This window comes from Aphelocoma coerulescens, chromosome 27 (genome assembly GCF_041296385.1).
Source record: "Aphelocoma coerulescens isolate FSJ_1873_10779 chromosome 27, UR_Acoe_1.0, whole genome shotgun sequence".
NCBI lineage: Eukaryota > Metazoa > Chordata > Aves > Passeriformes > Corvidae > Aphelocoma > Aphelocoma coerulescens.
In genome coordinates, this window is record NC_091040.1 from 745,124 (window position 1) to 765,290 (window position 20,167).

At 69.4% G+C, this 20,167-nt stretch overlaps 2 protein-coding genes across 3 annotated transcripts; one reads left to right on the top strand and one right to left on the bottom strand.

The window, feature by feature from the left end:
• The first annotated feature begins 2,081 nt into the window (after nt 1–2,081).
• On the top strand, nt 2,082–14,775 carry HDAC5 (histone deacetylase 5). Its single transcript, XM_068996364.1, is given in 27 exon segments — nt 2,082–2,184; nt 4,609–4,683; nt 6,120–6,322; nt 6,727–6,859; nt 7,003–7,117; nt 7,203–7,330; nt 7,418–7,549; nt 8,341–8,447; nt 8,598–8,726; nt 9,057–9,288; nt 9,432–9,619; nt 9,982–10,107; nt 10,109–10,258; nt 10,552–10,702; nt 11,164–11,297; nt 11,375–11,495; nt 11,880–11,929; nt 11,999–12,106; nt 12,239–12,294; nt 12,378–12,465; nt 12,556–12,675; nt 12,771–12,868; nt 13,258–13,376; nt 13,454–13,587; nt 13,768–13,852; nt 14,023–14,176; nt 14,605–14,775. Coding segments are annotated over 27 exon segments (3,198 nt in total). The 5' UTR covers nt 2,082–2,162; the 3' UTR covers nt 14,645–14,775.
• Nucleotides 14,776–16,230: 1,455 nt separating this feature from the next.
• On the bottom strand, nt 16,231–20,064 carry G6PC3 (glucose-6-phosphatase catalytic subunit 3). Of its 2 annotated transcripts, none has more exons than XM_068996365.1 (7): nt 19,981–20,064; nt 19,124–19,350; nt 18,687–18,793; nt 18,417–18,507; nt 17,890–18,008; nt 17,661–17,802; nt 16,231–17,280 (listed from the first exon to the last, which is right to left on the bottom strand). In XM_068996365.1, the coding sequence occupies exons 1-7, from the start codon at nt 19,996–19,998 to the stop codon at nt 16,929–16,931; spliced, it is 1,056 nt and encodes a 351-aa protein (XP_068852466.1). In that variant the 5' UTR covers nt 19,999–20,064; the 3' UTR covers nt 16,231–16,928. The 2 variants fall into 2 exon arrangements, with proteins under 2 accessions (XP_068852466.1, XP_068852467.1); XM_068996366.1 differs by lacking the exon at nt 19,981–20,064 and adding an exon at nt 19,758–19,828.
• Between the last annotated feature and the right edge of the window lie 103 nt (nt 20,065–20,167).

Here is a 20,167-nt window from a genome sequence, read left to right on the forward strand (position 1 = left end):
CAGGCTGAGTGGCCCCCCACCCCGGGGCCTGCTACACCCACACACGCGCGTGTGCAAGGGCACGAGCAGGTGCTGCGGCCGGCAAGGGCACACGGATGTGTCTGTGTGTCCTGCACGCACGTGTGTGCCTGTGCATCCTGTACACGCGTGTGTGTGCGTCCGTGTGTCCCTGGCACACGCGTGTGTCTGTGTGTGTCCTGCACGCGCGTGTGACAGGCTGAAGTGCAGCTGCCCACGGGCACAGAGCACGCGTGTGCCGCGCCGGCCGGCCTGTTGCACACGCATGTTCACACCTGCGTGGTCACGCACTCCTGTGCAAGCGGGGTTGCACAGCAAGCTCCGGGGGTGCGCGCCACGGCCTGGCACCCTGTCTCACACACGCGTGCCCTCACACACCGACAGCCCTCACACACCGACAGCCCTCACACACCGACAGCCCTTCACACTCACTCGCCCCGCGGCCTCTTTAAGGCCCCGTCAGGCTCCGCCCCCCCTTTTGGCCCCGCCCCTTTAGGGGAGGGGGCCGCGCGCGGGGCTATTTTTAGCGCCGGGCGCCGTCACGTGACCCGGAGTGACGTCACCGAATGTTGTTGTCGGGGCGGGCGGGGCCGCGCGGCGAAGATGGAGGAGGAGGCGGGGGGGCGGCGGGGCGCGCGCCGGGCGGCACCGGGGGGACCCCAGGTACGGGGGGACCCGGGGGGCGCCGGGGCCGCGGGATCGGCGCGGGGGCCCGCGGCGGGGGGCGGATCTGCGGTGTCGGGGTCTCCCGTGCGGGCCCGGGGGGGCTCCGTGCAGTGGCGGGGGGGCTGCAGTTCCGGAGGTCCGGTGCGGTTTGGGGCGGGGGGCTCCGTGCAGTGGGGGTGGGTTTCAGTGCGGGGCCGTTGTGCGGTTGGGGGGCGCGGGCTGAGGGGCTTTGCGCCGTGCGGAGCGGGGGGGGGCCCGCAGTGGGGGACCCCTGTGCAGGTTTGGGGGGGGGGGGGGGCTGCAATGGGGGGACCCCCGTGCGGGTCGGGGGCTGCAGTGGGGGCCCAGAGCGGGTCGCGGGAGGGGTTGCAATAAGGACCCCCGTGTGGTTTGGGGGGGCTGCAGTGGGGGCCCAGTGAGGGTCGGGGGGGCTCCAGTGGGGGTCCCGGTGCGGTTCGGTGCGGGGGCTGCAAGAGGGGACCCCGGTGCGGATCGGGGGATCTTGTGCATTCCGGGGTCCCGGTGCGGCTCGAGGGGGGAGAGTCCGTGCAATGGGGGGGCCCTGCAGTGTGGAGGGGCCCTGTGCAGCTTGGGGGAGCCCTGCAATTTCGGGGATCCCCGCGCGGCTGGGGGGTCCCGGTGCGCTTCGGCGGGGCCCTGCAATGAGCGGTCCCGGTGCGGGTCGGGGGGGCCCGGTGCGGTTCGGGGGGCTCGGTGCGGGTCGGGGTCCCGGTGCGCTGGGCTTTGCACCGCGCAGCGGGGGGGTCCCTGCGCTCGGGGGTCCCCCAGGGTCGGGGTTCCTGCAGTGTCGGGGGCCCGTGCGCGGCTCGGCGGCGGCTCCGCAGCGCGGCCCGTCCGCGGGCGGGGGGGCGGGGGGGCCCCGCTGCACCGCGCCGGGCTCGGCGCTGCCGGCAGCGCGAGTGCCGTGTCCCCCCCGTGGGGTCCGTCCCGCCGCGTGGCCCTCAGGGGCGGCACCCCCAGACCCCCATCTCGGGGCGATGCCTCGGTTCGGGGGGGGGCTGCAGCGCCGGGGACCTCGCGGGGGGGATCAGCGCGTGTCCCCCCCTCCGTCCTTAGGGGGGTCCCATCCGTGTCCCTGTGGGGTGGCGCGGCCGGGGGGGTCCTCCCCCGCCATCCCCCCGGGCTCCCGCTCTGCGGGGCCCCCCCTTTTTCTGCGGAGCTTTGTGTAATGGTGCCGAGCCCCCCAGGTCCCTTCTGGGGGTGCCCACAGGCCCCCCCATCCCCGGGGGCAGCGGAGGGGAGTGGGGCCACATCCTGCCTCGGGTGGATGCTCGGGGGGGGCTCAGTGCGGGCTCCAACCCCCCCGTCTGATGCTGCGGGAGATTTTGGGGGTCCCGGGGTGCTGACGGGCGCTTGGTCCCGCAGGGCTCCCGGGCGGCGCGGGCACAGCCCCGGTGCCCCGGCCGGCGCTGACGGACACGCGCCTCTCCGAGCCCCCCCGGCACCCGCCGGCCACCATGGACCCCCAGAGCGACACAGGTGAGACCCGGGACCCCGGGCCGGGGGGCTGCACCCCGCTGGCCACCGCACCGAGTACCGGCCACCCGCCCCTCTGCACACGCGGGTCGCAGCCGTGTCCCCCGACACGCAGCCGTGTCCCCCGTCCCTGCTGTGGCCCTGGAGCCCCTCACTGTGGCAGCCACCAGGTGTTGGGGTACTGGGGGCCACGGCAGTGTTCCACCCAGCACGGCACATCCGTGCCAGACGGGGGTACCCGGGCACCGGCGGGCACCGGAGCCGTGCCACCGCCCCCTCCCACGATTATCCCAGCCCGTGCCACCGCCCCTTTCGGCATTCCCAGACCCCCGGCATCCTCCCGCTGAGAGGGGACACTGAGGCACGGCTCCTGTCACCGTCGTGGCACGGCTCACACGTGGCTCTTTATTGCCACCGGGGGCGGGTCCCCGCGGCCCCCTGGGGTCCCCGCGGTGCCACGCGTGGGGACAGCCGTGGTGACCGCGAGGGCCGTGCCCGCGCTGTCCCAGCTCCCGCTGGCTCCCCGGCAGAGCCGCCCTGTAATTATCCCGGTGGGAACTCCGTTGACATCTGGACGCGCTCATGCCCTCCCCCCCCCAAGGGGACACGCGGCAGCGGCGACACCCGCGGCCTCTGGAGGGGAAACTGAGGCCCGGGGCGGTGGCAGAGCCCCGTGTCCCGCTGGAGGGACTCGCCGCCGGTTGGGGACGGGGGTGTGTGTCCCCTCTATCCCCAACCCCCCCGCGAGCCGCCCGCCGGTATTTTTGGAGCGGCCGCAGGGCTGGAGCGTCGCCCGGCCGTGCCTGGCACGGGGCTGGCACGCGGCGCGGTGGCACGGGGACACGGCGGCGCAGGGACACGGCCTGGCCGCCTCCGCCGTCCCTGGGGCGCTTTCCTTGGGGTCCCCTCCCGGCTTTGGCTTTGGGTCTGTCTGGGGGGACGTGGGGGCCCCTCGGGGGTGCTGTGACCCTCTGGCTGCTGTGATGAGTTGGGCAGGTCTCAGCTGGGATGGGGCCATCGGGGATGTGGCAGAGGCCACCCCTGCACTCCGCGGTCCCCAATCAACCCCTGGGGGCTCTGTGACCCCCAGGGCTGCTCAGTCGCAGCCTTTTCCCAGGCTCATCCCAGAGCCAGGGGGTCCCGTGGGTGCCGGTTCCATCCCGGTACTGTCCCGGGCACAAGCCCCCTCGCTTCCCTCCTGGAGTTCCTGGGGGTCCCCGCCATTCCCCCCCATCTCCTTGAGGATCCCCTCAACCCCCAGATGTGCCACCACCTCTGGAGGGGGCTCCACGGGCCTGGTCACCCCTCTGCCCTGCCATGGGAGCCAGGAAAGGAGTCTGGGAGCTGGAATGGGGGTCCGACCACCAGGAAGGGGGTCCGGGAGCCAGGAGGGCCCATTCCCGCGGCCTCCTGCCCGCTGGCAGCACCAGAAATAGCCGGGCTGACGTCAAGCCCCAAAGCACCCCGGGGGGGGCAGCGGGGGGGGCGCGGGGTGTCCCAGAAATATCCCGGCTATTAAAAGTCTCGGCTTGGGATTAACGCGTGGTAAATAAACGTGGCGGTGCCGGGGGGGTTACGCACGGCCGGGGCAGCGGGGCCGGGGCGCCGGGGGGTCCCCGTAACCGGGAGGAGGTCCCCAAGCCCAAAACGGGGGGGTTCCACACCTCAGCACATTGTCACCCCCCCCGGCTTGGCCCTGCAGTGCCCCTTGGGGCTGATCCGGCGGGGAATGTGCTGAGTTGGCATCTGTGCCCCCCCAGCCCCTCTTGGGGTGGCCTTGTTGGGGGAGTCAGGGGGTCTTGAGTGGGGCAGGGGATTCGTCTGTCTTCATCTTCCCGAAGTGGGGGTTAATCCCCCTCGGCGCATCCCAGGTTTTATTCCCGGCAGCGCTGATGCGGATTAACGTCCCTGGCAATTAGGGGGATGTGGGGGGGTGGGATGGAGGTGGGGGGGGTCGTGCGGACCCCAGGCCCCCCACAGCCTCCCCAAGCTAGGGCAGCCCGTGTCCTCCAGCCCCCGGGGCAGCTCGGGGGTGCAGCTGGGTGTCGGGGGGGGGGGGGACACACAGCACATCCCCTCCCGGGATCTGTTGTGGCCCCCCCGGCACAATTCCCTATTTATAGCCGGCTCCTCCCGTGCGCCGGCTATTTCCAGGCGCCGGAGAGAATAGCCTGGATGAGGGGGGGCATGGAGGGGGCGTGGGTGAGGGGGGGCCCTTCAGCCCTGCCCTGCCTTGAATGGGGGGGGCTGCATTTGCTCCCATCACCCCAAAAACCAGGGATGCTCCATGACCCCCAATCAGCATCTCCCCATGCCCACCTGCTGAGGGGGGATTTGGGGAGCTGAGGTTGGGTTTGGGGGTGCACGTGGCCCCCAGCCCCCTGCAGTTCCCAGCCCGTTCAGGGGGTCACGGGTGTCTCTCCGCAGAGGGGGGGTCCGGCCGTGAGCCCCCGCTGGAGCTCCTGCCCCGTGTCCCGCTGCACGCTTCCCTGCCCGCCCCAGGTGAGTGGGGGCCGGCCCCCCGTGCCCCCAAAACCCGGTGACACCGCCCCAAACCCGGTGACATCTCCCCAGGTTTGCAGGGGTGTGCAAGGGGGGAGCTGCTGAACATGAGTGTGTTCAGGTGTGTAAGAGGAAGAGCCCCCCCTTGCACAAATGCGTGTGCAGGGCCAGGTGCCCCGGCCCTGGGGGTGCTGGCCCCATGGCGGATCCCCAGCCCCTCCCGTGTCCTCATTCCATGGGACACCCCCATTGTGCCCGCGGGGACCTCTCGGTTTGGGCAGCGAGGGGTTAAACAGCCCCTGTCCCGCACGAGGGGGCCGCAGGGTGGTGGCCCCAGCCCAGAGCCGGCCCAAAGCCACCACTGACCCCAAAGTGCCGGGTTGGCACCTCCGGGGGCTATTTTTAGCCCCCCCAAGGGCTGGGTGCTGACACCCCTCCATTGCACCCCAACACCCACCGGGGTCCTTTGGTTACCCTCGGACTGGGGCTAGCAGGTTTGGGGGGCTTTGTGTACCCCCAAATACCCCCGGGAGAGCCAAACCCTCCGGGGCTGAACTGGGCGGGGGGGTGCGAGGGGGGCTGGGTGTGCCCCTCTCGCGTGTCAAGGGGCGGCTGGCAGGGACAGGGACTGGGATATGGGGGTGCTCCTTCTCTTGGGGGGCTGATTGGCGCTGGGGGGGCTGGCGAGGGGCGCTGGCGGGTTTGGGGGGGCTGGCTGTCCTTGGGGGGCGGGGGTGCCCCACCTCCGCTCACGGTGACGTCCGTGGGTCCGTGCGGGGACACGTCAGTGCCCGACGCGGCCGCGCCAGGTGGAGGGGGCTGGGGCTGGGGGGGCTCATTAACATGCACCGCGTGCCCCCCGCCCCCGCCTTCCTGTTTGCGTGGGGACAGTGACAGGCCCCCGCCCCCGCTCCTGCGTCCCCTGTCCTTTGCCGATGAGGGGGGGTCTGTGCCCCCCGGGGGTTGCTGGAGGGGGATTTTGGGGGGGGGTGTCGGTGTTGCCCCCCCTGCAGCGCTCTGGGTTGCTCGGTGTGTGTTGCAGATGGAGGGGTTGGGATTGGGGTTGGGGCCGCCCCGTATTTGTTGTGGGGGAGTTGACTGAGGTGGGGGTTGGAGCTCGGGGGAGACCCCCGAGGGCTTCCCAGGAGGGGCTGATCCTTGACACCCCCCAGCAGCCCCTGAACTGCTCAAAGAACCCCCAGCTCCCCCCCTAAACCGGCACTGACTCCCTCCCCCATCACCCCTGGGACACCCCCAAAGCGCCCCTTAACCGAGGTCCCCCCTCCATCACCCCTGGGACACCCCCAAACCACTCTCAGCTCCCCCCCCACATCCCTGGACCACCCCAGAACTGCCGCTGAAACAACTCCCAGCCCCCTCCACCATTCCCGAGACCCCCCAGTCCCTTTTCCCCCCTGACCCGGCGTGTCCGGCAGGGCCGGAGGGGCCGGAGGGGCCGGGGCCGGAGGCGGGGGTGGACGCGGGGCTGGCGGCGGCGCGGGAGCGGCAGCTGCAGCGGGAGCTGGTGGCCCTGAAGCAGCAGCAGCAGCTCCAGAAGCAGCTGCTCTTCGCCGAGTTCCAGAAGCAGCACGAGCACCTCACCCGCCAGCACCAGGTCCAGCTGCAGAAGCACCTCAAGGTGGGTGGGGCAGGTTGGGGGTCGGGGGTGTCGTGGGTCTGGGGGTGACAGAGCGCTTGGGGGTGATACTGGGGATGATGGGGCTGTGGGGTGTCGCCAGTCTGGGGGCATGGAGATTTTGGGGGGTATTGGGGATGATGGAGCTGCTGGGGGAGGAATATTGGGGTTGATGGAGCCGTTTGGGGGGATACTGGGAGTGATGGAGCCATTGGGGGCCGGAGCTGTGGGGCAGCGCTGGTCGGGGCTGATGGAGCTCTCGGAGGACATTTGGGGTACCAGGACCAGGGGTCACCCTGTTCCTCGGGGCGCTGGGGCCGGGGCTGTCACTCGGGACGCTGGGCAGGTGAGGAGGAGGGGCCGTGCCGTGCCGCGGGGGTCCCATCCCGGTGCCCCCCGCCCCACAGCAGCAGCAGGAGGCCCTGGCCGCCCGCCGGCAGCAGGAGCTGGAGCAGCAGCGGCAGCGGGAGCGGCAGGAGCTGGAGCAGCAGCGCCTGGAGCAGCTCCAGAGCCTGCGCCCCAAGGACCGGGGCCGTGACAGTGAGTGGGGGCACGGGGCGGCTGGGGACAGTGGGGTCCAGGGTGGGGCGTGGAGCTATGGGGTGGGGGGAATGGTGGGACTGGGGGATCTGGGGGTTTCTGTGGGGCTGTGGGGGATGCTGACCCCCGCCTTGTGCCCCCAGGTGCCATTGCCAGCACGGAGGTGAAGCTGAAGCTCCAGGAGTTCCTGCTCAGCAAGACGAAGGAGCCGGGCCCCGGCCCCCCCAACCATTCCCTCCCCCAGCACCCCAAATGTTGGTAGGTGCCCCACAGGACCCCCCCAAAGCCCCGTGGGGGTGACCCGGGTGTCCTAGCGGGGCCTCTGCCACCTTCGCCCCCCCAGGGCTCACCACACCTCGTTGGACCAGAGTTCCCCCCCCCAGACCGGCAGCCCGGGGACCCCCCCATCCTACAAGCTCCCCCTCCTCGGCACCTACGACGGCCGGGATGATTTCCCGCTCCGGAAAACCGGTGGGTGCGGGCGGGGGGGCGGGGGGCGTCACACACCCGCAGGGGGTGACGGTGACACGTTTGGGGTGACACGCTTGGGGTCCCCAGCCTCGGAGCCCAACCTGAAGGTGCGGTCGCGGCTGAAGCAGAAGGTGGCGGAGCGGAGGAGCAGCCCCCTCCTGCGGCGCCGCGACGGCTCCGTGCTCAGCGCCTTCCGCAAGCGCCACGTCGAGATCACCGGTGCGTCGGGGACACGCCTGGGGACACGGGCTGGGCTCGCGGGTGGGACGCGCTGCCCGCCTCGGTGTCCCCAAGACGCCGGCTGGTTCCTCGGAGCCCCCGTGGCCTCTCGTGGCTGCCGGAGCTGGTGTGGCACACGCGTGTGCGTGGGGTGGGGGGTCAGTGCACAGCTGTGCCCGTGTGTGACACACGATGTCCCCATCCCTGCATGTGACACGCGGTGTCCCTGTGCCCGTGTGTGACACACGGTGTCCCCATCCCTGCGTGTGACACACGATGTCCCCATCCCTGTGTGTGACACGCGGTGTCCCTGTGTCCATGTGTGACACGCGGTGTCCCCATCCCTGCGTGTCACACGTGGTGTCCCTGTGCCCATGTGTGACACGCGGTGTCCTCGTCCCTGTGTGTGACACCCCGTGTCCCTGTGCCTGTGTGTGACACGCGGTGTCCCTGTGCCCGTGTGTGACACGTGGTGTCCCCGTCCCTGTGTGTGACACCCCGTGTCCCTGTGCCCGTGTGTGACACCCCGTGTCCCTGTGCCTGTGTGTGACACACGGTGTCCCTGTGCCCGTGTGTGACACGCGGTGTCCCCGTCCCTGTGTGTGACACGCGGTGTCCCTGTGCCCGTGTGTGACACGCGGTGTCCCCGTCCCTGTGTGTGACACGCGGTGTCCCCGTACCCGTGTGTGACACCCCATGTCCCTGTGCCTGTGTGTGACACCCCGTGTCCCTGTGCCCGTGTGTGACACACGGTGTCCCTGTGCCCGTGTGTGACACCCCGTGTCCCGCAGTGTCGTCGGTTTGCAGCAGCGCCCCCGGGTCGGGGCCCAGCTCCCCCAACAGCTCCCACGGTGCCCACAACGGCCTGGCCGCCTCTGTCCCCAACATCCACAGCGAGGTACAGCCGGGGACAGGGGACAGGGGCAGGGACACGTGTGTGCGGGGGTCCTGTGAGCGTGTTGATGGTGTGACCCGTCCCCGCACGTGTCCATGGCGTGTCACGTCCCCGCACGTGTGCTGATGCCGTGTTTGCCGTGTGGTGCCACAGCAGCTCCTGCCCCAGCCCCGCGCCCTGGCCCTGGACGGGGCCCAGCTCAGCCTCTACACGTCCCCATCGCTGCCCAACCTGTCCCTGGGGCTGCAGGCCACTGTCACCGTCACCAGCGCCCACCTCCCTGTGAGTGCGGGGCACGGGGACCCTGTGGCGGGTGGCACTGGGACTTGGCACCCCATGGCAGGGACATGGGAACCCCGCGGGGGGTGGCATGGGGACCTGGAACTCCACAGAGGGAATGTGAGGACCCCCTGGGGGCACGGGGACATGGGGACCCCATGGTGGGCAGCCCTGGGACCTGGAACCCCATGGAAGGGGTATGGGGATACAGTGCAGGGTGCCACGGGCACCTGGCACCCTACAGTGGGGATGTGGGGACCCCACAGGGGTGGCACAGGCACCTGGCACCCCTGGGGCAACGCGGGGACCCCCAGTGCCACCCCTGTCCCGCAGGCGTCCCCCAAGCTGTCGCCACAGGCGGAGGGCGAGCGGCCGGGGGTGCCCCCGGGGGTGTCCCCGCTGCGCCCCGGGGCCGCCCTCACCGGGAAGTTCCTGAGCACATCCTCGATCCCGGGGTGCCTGCTGGGGGTGGCCCTGGACGGAGACGCCCCGGCCGGGCCCCCGTCGCTGCTGCAGCACGTGCTGCTGCTGGAGCAGGCGCGGCAGCAGAGCACCCTCATTGCTGGTGAGACCCCGGGACCCCAGCCCTGCCCCAGTTCTCCCCCGTCCTTCCCCAGTTCCCCCCACTTACGGCCCCCCACCCTCCCTCCCAGCCGCACTGGGGGGCTCGGGGGCCGTGGGGAGCCCCACTGACCCCGTGTCCCGCAGTGCCCCTGCACGGGCAGTCCCCGCTGGTGACGGGGGAGCGCGGGGGGGGTCCCCGTGGGAACAAACTGCCGCGACACCGGCCCCTGAGCCGCACCCAGTCGTCCCCGCTGCCCCAGAGCCCCCAGGCCCTGCCCCACGGCCCCCTCCAGCACCACTTCCTCGACAAGCAGCAGGTCCAGCTGGGCAAGGTGGGCCGGGGGCACGGGGGGAGCATGGGGCTGGCACTGGGTGGGCATGGGGGGCGTGTGGGGTGGGAATGGGGCACGGGGCGTAAGCAGGGCTGGGGGTGTTGGGTAGCTGTGGGGCACCACTAACCCCCAAAATACAGCAGAGGGGGCATTGCAAGCAGGGGAAACTGAGGCAGGAGAGGGGAAACTGGGGAAGGACTGGGCAAAGGTCTGTGGGGTGGCTGGGGCATGGGGTAGGTGTGGGGTGGGTACTGGGTGGCTGTGGGATGGGGGTGGGGTGACTGTGGGGCACGGGGTGGGTACAGGGGAGCCATGGGGCAGACACGGGGCATGGGGCGTCACTTAACCCCCGTGCCCCCCAGCTGCTCCCCAAGGGGGGGGAGCTGGCCCGGCAGCCCCCCACCCACCCCGAGGAGACAGAGGAGGAGCTGACGGAGCAGCAATCGCCCCCCCCGGGTGAGAGGGGCCCCCCCGGCCCCCCCCTCGGCCCCCCCCCTCGCCCTCGTGTCCCCAGAGCCTGGGGACCCCCCGGAGCAGCCGCAGGACCCCGAGGGCTGCCAGGAGCCGGGTGACAGCGGGGACGAGGCCGAGGCCACCGGGGACCCCGACGTCACCGAGCTGGGGGTCACCTACAAGCAGGTGAGACTTTGGGGGGCCCCAAACCCCCCCAGCTCCCTCAGTCCCCCCAAACTCCAGCACGAGCACCCCCTGCCCCCTGCTCTCCTCCCAGCCGTGTTGTGTCCCCCCCCATTTCTGGGGGCCCGGTCCCCCCCCCGCGCTGCCGCAGCGATGACTCGGAAGGGTCGGTGACTCATCCCCCCCTCTGTCCCCTGTCCCCGCCACCCCCGCGCCGTGACCCCCCCGTCCCCTGCCGTGACTCATCCGCCCCCCCCCCCATCCCCCGTGGGGCTGATGGGGTGGGGTCTCCCCAGGTGTACCCCGAGGCGCCGCTGCAGCTCTTCCCCGCGCCCCCCCTGGGGGTCCTGGCTCTGCCCCACCCCGCCCTCGCCCGAACCCAATCGTCCCCTGCCAGCGTCAAGCCCCCCCCGCCCGAGGGGCCCCCCAAGCACCTCTTCACCACAGGTACGGCGCTGGGGGAGCTGGGGGGGCTGTCCTGCAGGGTGCTCTGGCACGTGGGGGGGTCGGGGGGGTCCCTGTCCCGTGGGGTTCTGCGTCCCTCAGGGTGACATGGGGGGCTCATGTCCCATGGGAAACCCCAGGGATGCCCGTGTCCCCCCGTGAGTGTCCCATTGCTTGGTGGGGTTGTTGGTGTCCCTCTCCCACAGGATTCCCTTCTTCCCTGGGGTTCCCAATCCCTTCGGGTGCCCAGGAGCCCCCTGTTCCCTAGGTTCCCCCTGTCCCCTGGGGTTCCCAATCCCTTGGGGTGCCTGGTGTCCCCCAGTCCCACGGACTCCCTGTGTCCCCTGGGGTTCCCAACACCTCGGGGTGCCCAGGGGTCCCCATATGCCATGGGATGCCCCTTCCCCCCGGGGCCGCCCCTCCCCGGGGGTGTCCCGGTGGCAGTGCCAGCCGTGCTGTTCCAGGCGTGGTGTACGACACCTTCATGCTGAAGCACCAGTGCACCTGTGGGAACACCACCATCCACCCCGAGCACGCCGGGCGCATCCAGAGCATCTGGTCCCGGCTGCAGGAGACGGGGCTGCTCGGGAAGTGCGAGGTGAGGGGGTCCCTGCATCCCGGGGGGGCCGGGGTGGCGTGGGGAGCCCGGGGGGCTCAGCCTGTGCCCGTCCCCAGCGGATCCGGGGCAGGAAGGCGACGCTGGAGGAGATCCAGACGGTGCACTCGGAGCACCACGCGCTGCTCTACGGCACCAGCCCCCTGAACCGCCAGAAGCTGGACAGCAAGAAGCTGCTGGGTGGGTGCTGGGGGGCCCCGATGCTTGGGACCCCCCCCTTTGGAGCTGACCCTGTTCCTTGTGATCCCTCTGTCCCCTGCGGGTCCACACCCCCTTGGGTGTCCAGCAGAGTCCGTGTCCCATGGGGGGTCCCAATCCTTGGGGTGCCCAGGGGTCCCATGGGATCCGGCTGTCCCCTGGGGTTTCCCCATCCCTTGGGGTTCCCCCTGTCCCGCGGGCTCCTCGTCCCCTGGCGCTCCCAATCCTTTGGGGTGCCCAAGGGTGCCCTTGTCCCATGGGATCCCCCTGTTCCCCGGAGTTCCCAATCCTTTGGGGTGCCCAGAGGTCCCTTTATCCCACGGGACCCCTGTGTCCCCTTGTCCCCATCACCCCTTGACCCCGCAGGTCCCATCACGCCGAAGACGTACACGGTGCTGCCGTGCGGGGGCATCGGGGTGAGTCTGGGGACACGGGGGGGTGTCCCCGGGGTGGCCGTGCCCCGCTGACCCCCGGTGTCCCCGCAGGTGGACAGTGACACGGTGTGGAACGAGCTGCACTCGTCCAGCGCGGTGCGCACGGCCGTGGGCTGCCTGCTCGAGCTGGCCTTCAAGGTGGCCGCGGGGGAGGTCAAGGTGAGTGTGTCACTGTCACTCTGCCTCCCTGCCCGTGTCCCCCTGTCCCACTCGTGTCCCGATGCCACACGTGTCCCTCTGCGTCCCATCCGTGCCCCTCTGTGTCCCACCATGTCCCTCTCTGTCCCCCAGAATGGCTTCGCCGTCATCCGCCCCCCAGGCCACCACGCTGAGGAGTCCACGGCCATGTGAGTACAGGGACAGGGCCGGGACCCCCGCCCAGGGCCACCCCGTCCACCAATGTCCCATGTCCCATGTCCCTTGTCCCCAGGGGCTTCTGCTTCTTCAACTCAGTGGCCATCTCGGCCAAGCTGCTGCAGCAGCGGCTCAGCGTGGGCAGGATCCTCATCGTGGACTGGGTAAGGGGGGACAGGGGGGCCCCCACAGGCCTTGGGGACCCCGTGGGTGGGCTTGGGGGGGTCCCTGATGTCGTGGGTGCCCCCCCCCAGGACATCCACCACGGGAACGGGACCCAGCAGGCCTTTTACAGCGACCCCCACGTGCTCTACATCTCCCTGCACCGCTACGATGATGGCAACTTCTTCCCGGGCAGCGGGGCCCCCGAGGAGGTACCGGGGGGAATTTGGGGGGGTGGGCGTTTCCCCGTGCCCCCCCCCCCCGGCCCTGGCTGTGGCACGGGGGGGTCACCTGTGGCTGTGCCCAGGTGGGCAGCGGGCTGGGCGTGGGCTACAACATCAACATCGCCTGGACCGGCGGCGTGGACCCCCCGATCGGGGACGTGGAGTACCTGACAGCCTTCAGGTGGGGGGGCCGGACCCTCGGGGGTCCCGGCTCGGGGGGAGTCGCTGTGTCCTGAGGGGAGGGTCCTCATGGCATTGAGGGGGGCTTGGTGGGAATTCTGGGGTCCTGGGGGGGGTTCCTGAGCCCTTGGGGGGGCTCTGTCCCAGGGAGGGGTCCCGGTGTGATGGGGGAAGGGTCTCTGTGCAGCAGGGGGGTCCCTGCAGCAGGGGCTCCTCTGGATCCTGGGGGGGTCCCTGCAGCCCTTGGGGGGGTCCCTGCTCCCGGGGGGCTCCCCATGTCCTGGGGGGTGTCCCTGTATCCTGGTGGTTCCCTACCCCCTGGGAAGGGTCCCTGCCCTCTTGGGGGGCTCCCCCAGCCCTGGGGGGGTCCCGAGCCGCCGCTGCCCCCAGGACGGTGGTGATGCCCATCGCCAACGAGTTCTCCCCGGACCTGGTGCTGGTCTCCGCCGGCTTCGACGCCGTCGAGGGCCACCTGTCCCCGCTCGGTGGCTACTCTGTCACCGCCAAGTGTGAGTGGGGTCCGGGGGTGTCCTGGGGAGGGGACCCCGGCCTGGCCGCCCCTCACCCCGTCCCCGGTGCCCCCCAGGTTTCGGGCACCTGACGAAGCAGCTGATGATGCTGGCGGGGGGCCGGGTGGTGCTGGCGCTGGAGGGGGGGCACGACCTGACGGCCATCTGCGACGCCTCCGAGGCCTGTGTCACCGCCCTGCTCGGCCTTGAGGTACAGGGGACACCCCTGGGGACCTCCCCAGCCTTTCCCCAGGGGTGTATTGGGGCGCACACCTCATGCCATGCCTCAGTTTCCCCCCACTGGTTGGTGGGGGGCTCCGGTCCCATCCCTGCCCTCGCTTTGGGGGTGCTGGTGGCAGTTTTGGGGGGCTGACAGGGTGTCCCCCCCCAGCTGGAGCCCCTGGACCCAGCCGTTCTGCAGCAGAAGCCCAACGTGAACGCGGTGGCCACGCTGGAGAAGGTCATCGAGATCCAGAGTGAGAACGGGGGGCACGGGGGGTCCCCGAGGGGTCCCTGGGACTGACCCCGTCACGGGGGGCACGAGGGGTCCCTGGGAGTTCCCCGGGCTGTCCCTTCTTTGGGGGTCCCACGCAGGCGGGGTGTCCGCGGGCCCGTCCCAGCCGTGTCCCCGTCGCTGTCCCCTCAGGCCGGCACTGGGGCTGTGTCCGGCGCTTCGCGGCCGCCGTGGGCCGGTCCCTGCTGGAGGCGCAGCGCGGGGACACCGAGGAGGCCGAGACGGTGACAGCCATGGCCCTGCTGTCGGTGGGCGCCGAGCAGGGCGGGACAGACCCCCAGCCCAGGTACGGCCCGGGGGGGTGCAGGGAGCCAGGGGGGACCCTGGGGGGGACAAGGGTGGGGTGTGACACTCGGGGGGACCCTGGGGGGATGCAGGGAGCCGCGAGCGACCCTGGCGGGGGACCCTGGGGGGGACACGGAGCCGGGTGTGACACTGGGGGGGACACGACGGGGGGTGTGACACTGGGTGTGACCCTGGGGGGGTGCAGGGAGCCCGGTGTGACACTGGGTGTGACCCTGGGGGGGTGCAGGGAGCCTGGTGTGACCCTGGGGGGGACACGGAGCCCGGTGTGACACTGGGTGTGACCCTGGGGGGGACACGGAGCCCGGTGTGACCCTGGGGGGGACACATGTCCCACACTCGGCTCCAGGCGTGTCCCAGGGGGTGACCCTCACGTGTCCCCCCACACTGGCGTGTCCCTCCCCTGCCCAGGCCGGCGGAGGAGCCGATGGAGGCCGAGCCCACGCTCTGACCCGCCCGGATCGTCCGGAAAAACCGAGGAACACCCGGAAGAGATGAAAAACACACACACACACACACACAAAAAAAAAAAAAAATCACAGTAAAAGGAAAAAAAAAAACCAACAAACAAACAACAAAACCAACCAAAAAAAAAACAAACAAAAAAAAACAACAACAAAACACCAACAAAAAAAAACACTAAAAAAGGACAAAAAAAAAAAAAAAGGCAGAAACCGAAAGGAAAACCAGAAAAAAGAGGAAAATATTTTCTTTTTCTATTAAAAAGAGGAGAAAAACACAAAAAAATCCCCCCGCCCGTCCTGTGCCCCCCGGCTCCCCGCGGTGTTTGCGGTCGTGTCTCTTGTGCAGCAGCGGTTCCACCAGCACCCCCTGTCCCCCCCCATCCCCCCGTGTCCCCCCCGTGTCCGTCGGGTCCCCCTGGCACTGCCCGGATCCCCCCGGGGCTCCTCAAGATATTTTTTTAGGGGTTTTTCCTTATTTCCCCCTATTTTTGTGTCTCCCCCCCTTGTTCCCTCCCTGGCTCCGGCGTCTGTCCCTCCCCAGGGGAGGCGATGGGAAATATTCGTGCCTTTAAGTAAGGATTTTTTTTTAATGCCTTAATTTCCCTTCATTTTGGGTTTTCTTAATTTTCTTGCGTTTTTTTTTCCCTTCGGCCTCCCCGTTTGGGATGGGGACACGAGACAAAGGGACGAGCCCTGTCCCCCACTCTCCCATCCCTTTGTCACCCCGGCGCCTTTGTTGGGATCAAATTTGTCCTTAGAGGAAAAAAAAAAAAAAAAAAGAAAAAAAAAAAGGAAAAACCACTTTATTTTCCTGTTTGTCACCAGCCGGAGGGGCCTCGGAGCGATTTTAGCTTTAAAAGAGAGCAAACCACCCAACCCCTCCCAAAAAAGGGATATAATTTTATTACAGATGGATTATTTAATAGTATTTTTTTAATGGGGGGGCGGAGGGGGGGGGACGGGGACAGCGCGTCGTGGGTTAAGTTATTCCGGGGGCAGGGGGGAATTTGGGGTGGTCCCAAATTAGGACAGAGGGCAAAGGGTGTCCTTGTCACCTCTCCTGGGGGGGAAGGACCCTGGTTTAGGGTGAGGAAGGGGGGGATCACAGCGGGGTCCCTGCTGTGGTGTCCCCAACCCTGGGGATCCCCCTCCCCACCCCAGGAGGGGGAAACGCCTCTGGATTTTGGGGGGGGAGGGGGGTGGAGAGGGGGGTCTCCGGCCCCCCGGCAGCGTGCCCGGCTTGCTTTGGGCTGGTGTCCCCCCTGCCCCCCGTGTGTCCCCCGTGTCCCCCCGGTCCTGTCCGTGTCCCGCTCACGCTCGCTCTGGGTCTCGGTTCGGTATTTTGTAAGATGTCACCGATGTTCGTCCTTGTATAAATAAACTGTTTCTGGCAATACCCGCCGGGCCCGCTGCCTCTGGGGGGGCCCGGGGGGGTGGCGGTGGTGCCCCTGTGTCCCTTCTCCTGTCCCCTTTCCCCCGCCGTGTCCCCACGTGCCTCAGTTTCCCCACCCACCGCAAGAGGCGCAGGGAGGGGCCAGGGCGGGTCCCCTTTGTCACCCCCCGGGCTGGGGGGGCTCCGTTCCCTCTGTCCCCCCCCCGCCCGCTCTGCCCGTGTCCGCTCCGCAGGACTCGCGGCCGGGGTTGGTTTTGGTGCTTTATTTGGTTCGAAACGGGGTGACCCCACCCACAGCGAGGTACGAGGGGGTCGCGGCTGGGGGGGTCCCCCCACCCTGCTGCAGAGGGGCGGGGAGGGGAGAACTGGGGGCCGCTGACGGGGCGGTGGCAGCTCAGTGCCCCCCGGGCCGGGACTGTCCCTGTGCTGTGTCCCCAGAGCCGCTGGGCACGGGGCACCCCCAGCTCAGCCCCCGGCAACGAGCACAGCTCAGGAGGAGCCCCCGGGAGCAGGGGAGGGCGGGCAGGGACCCCTCACCCGGGGCGGATGGGGAGGGGGTCCCTGGGGCGGGTGAGGGCGGGGATGAACTGGGACAACTGCTCAGTTTGGGGGTCCCGGGGGAAAGGAGTGTGACAGTGAACCGGGAACAGAGCAGAAACCCCCTACTCAGTTTGGGGATCCCTGGGGAAAGGGAGGGTGAGGATCAACTGGGACACGAATGGGGACCCCCTACTCAGTTCCGGGGTCCCTGGGGAAAAGGAGTGCGAGAACGAACCGGGAACAGAGCAGAAACCCCCTACTCAATTTGGGCGTCCCTGGGACAGGTGAAGATGAACTGGGACCAGAGCAGGGCCCCCTACTCGGCATGTGGGGCGGATCTAGGGGGTTCCCCGGAGCCGCCGGAGGGTGAGGATGAGCTGGGGCAGCAGGGAGCCCACGAGCACGGGCCCCAGGGTGTAGCGGGCGCCCACGTTCAGGTACCACAGGGCCGTGTCCTCGCTCTTGGGCAGCTTGTGCAGCACGTCCAGGGCCAGCAGCCCCAGCGCGGCGCTGCCCAGCGGCGGCTCCAGCCCCCGCAGCTCCTCGGCGGCGCGGCGGCTCAGGGGGTGCCTGGCGGCCAGCGCCAGCCCCAGCGCGCTGCCGCCCACCCGGCACAGCGAGGCCCAGGGCCGCGTCTCCGGCCGCAGCCACGACGGGTCCGAGCACCGGGCGCCGGCGCGGCGGATCGACCTGCGGGGAGCGCGGGGCTTGGGGTGTGCACCCCCAGAAACGGCCTGGGGGCAGAGCTCTGGGGTCAGCCCCCTCCCCAGACAGCCTGGGGGCAGAGCTCTGGGGTCAGCCCCCTCCCCAGACGGCCTGGGGGCAGATCCCTGGAGCTGGACCCTGACAGCCTGGGGGGCACATCCCTGGGGTTAGTCCCTCCACCACCCCCGCCCCCCCAAAAAAACCACTCTGGGAGCAGATTCCTGGGGATACCCCTCTCCAGCCTGGGGGTCAGACACTCTGAAAGCTCTGTCAGCTTCCTGACACCCTGGAAGGCTGATCCCCGGGATCCCCCTCTACCCGTGGGACCCCTTGCCCCCCGGCACCCCCTGTGCCCGGGCACTCACCAGTCGAGGTCGAGCCCCGCGGCCGTGGCCAGCCCGTGCAGGGCCAGCGCGCTCAGGAGCAGCCCCAGCGCCGCCGCCAGGAAGAAGCGGTACTTGAGGAAGTTGGGGGGCCAGCGCTGCAGCCCCCAGCCCAGAGCCATCCCTGGCAGCGGGGACAGGCGGGGTTGGCACGGGGATGGACTGGGAAGGAGCTCGAGGGAAGGGGAAGGAGTTGGGGTGCCCCCCTCACCTGCCAGGGAGCCAGTGACCACCTGGTGGGGGAAGTGGGCCAGGACGAAGATCCGGGAGAGCCCCATGGCCACCAGTAAGAGGATGTAGACAAGGAATGGGATCAGCCTCAGCACGCGGCTGGAAGGGAAGGGGGGTCAGCGTGGGGGTGCCAGGCAGGGCGGGATTGATCCCACCCGGCCGCGGGAAGGAGGAAAGCACAGCTGAAGGAGGCAAGAAAAGGTCCTGGGGGGCTTTCGGGGGTCTCACAGCCATTTCCCGAGCTGCCAGGACAGGGATGTGTCCCCCTGGAGCCGCCCTGCTGGGAGGGGAGGGATCCTGTTCACCCTCCGTGGGTGCTGCCCACCGAGCAGGGGTCCCATATCCACCTCACTCTTCCCACAGGTGCTCTGGAAGCTTCCAAGGGACAGTGTGAAGCCCGGGATTCATCCTGCCTACTCCCCGTGGGCTCTGCCACAGAGGAAAGGCCCCACATCCCACCCCCTCTGCCCACAGGAAGCTCCCCAGCGCTGCCCAGCCCGGACTCACCGCCGGGTGCACCTGGACACTTCGTTGGTCAGCGCGGTGACAATCGGCCACAGGGCCGCCCCCAGGATCATGCAGTGGCCCGAGGGGCTCCCTGCGGGATGAAGCACAGGGGTGGTTGTGGGGAGCGTGTCCCAGCCCGATAAGAGCTGGGAATGTCAAGCCCAGCCCTTCCCTGCTGCTCAGGAACGGCTCTTCCCTCTTCCAGCCCAGCATTCCCACACGGATGGGGCTCCCGGGTGCTTCCCTGTGCGTCCCGGGGCCGTGACTCACCCGGTCCCGTTTCGCAGCTGACCGGGAACTGGCGCAGCGGGAGCTGCTCCCGGCTGGAGAGCCCCGACTCGTGGATCCACCAGTACGGGCGCTCCCCGAACAGGAACCTGCGGGCACGGAAAACAGGGAGCAGTGGGAGAGACAGCCAGCCCAGCGAGCCGGGAGGGCGGGAGTCAGGCATGGAGGTGGCAGCAGGAGGGCAGGATCCCTGCCGCTCATCCCGGGATTTCCAGGGATGAAGCCGGGGCAGGAGGGCAGGATCCCTGCCAGTCCCGGTGCCTCCTGGTGGCGTTTCTCTGCCAGGAATTCCTGGCAGATGCTCGAGGCAGCTCGGGTGACCCTGCGGAATGCCACAGGCAGGGAGTCTCTGCCCAGAATTCCACAGGCAGGGACCAGGGAGAGTCCCAATGCCCCCCCCCCCCATGTCCCCCCCTCACCATTTGAGGACCACGTTGAGCCACTCGGCCACGAGGGCGATCCAGAGAACCATCACGGACACGTGGTCATCCAGCCCGCGGGCCAGCGGGAAGCAGACGGTGTAGATGGAATTGGGATCCAAGTGGGAGGTCAGGAAGAGCCAGAACTGCTCCAGCCAGGGCGGCCCGGCCTGCAGGGCCACGGCCACGCGGATCCCAGCCTCGTGCAGGGCATCCATGGCGCTGGGCTGGGACACAGGAGGGAGATCAGCCCTGGCACAGGTCCCCTCGGGAATCCCTTGGGAACGGGGTAGGAGGTGGCTGAATCCTTAGGAATTCACTGGGAAGGGGTGGGAGGTGGCCGGATCCCAAGGGATGCCTTGGCACCGATTCAGGGAATCGTTCACCACTCAAAGTTTGCCCACAAGTGACTCCCAAATTTCTGCCCGGGGGGTCCCAGCAGAGCAGACCTGTGGCTCTGGGATGGGGGCCAGGGCAGGATCCCGGGGGATTGGTGTGGGATTTGCTGGAGCAGCTGTGATGCTCCGAAGAGCCACGACCTCCCTGGGGCTTCCCCTTGGAAGCTTCCCTGGCTCTCCCTGTGGTGATTCTGCAGAAGGCCTGGGGTCTCCCTGGAGTCTTCCCTGGAGCCAACCTGGGTATTCTTTGGCGTTTCCCTGAGGTCTCCCTAAAGCGGGTCCTGGGCCTCCCTGAGGTCCCTCTGGGCCTCCCTGTGCTCTCAGGCCCGAGGCCTCCCTGGGGTCTCCCTACACCAGACCCGCGGCCTCCCCATTCCCACCAGCAGCCTCTGAGCCGCCCTGACGCTCCTTAAACCTCCCCGTGGCGCTCCCCATCGCCCCGGTACCGGCGGGAGGTACCTGAGGGGGGGGCTTCATCCCGGGGACCCCTCAAAACTCCCTCCCGCCGCTCTCAGCGCCCTCTTCCGCCTACACTCCCCATCACCGCCCGCGGCGCGGCGCGCTACGGCGGGGCGGGAGGGACAAACAGCGGCCGGGGTGGGCTCAGCCAATCAGGGCGCGGGGCGGAGCAGATCGGCGGGGCGGA

Excerpts from the sequence above, each read along its gene's own strand:
- G6PC3 (XM_068996365.1), bottom strand. Across the intron at positions 18,508-18,686 it reads CAGCTGCGAAACGGGACCGG|GGAGCCCCTCGGGCCACTGC; the intron begins GTGAGTCACGGC and ends TTCATCCCGCAG. Across the intron at positions 17,281-17,660 it reads GCGGGGCTCGACCTCGACTG|GTCGATCCGCCGCGCCGGCG; the intron begins GTGAGTGCCCGG and ends CGCTCCCCGCAG.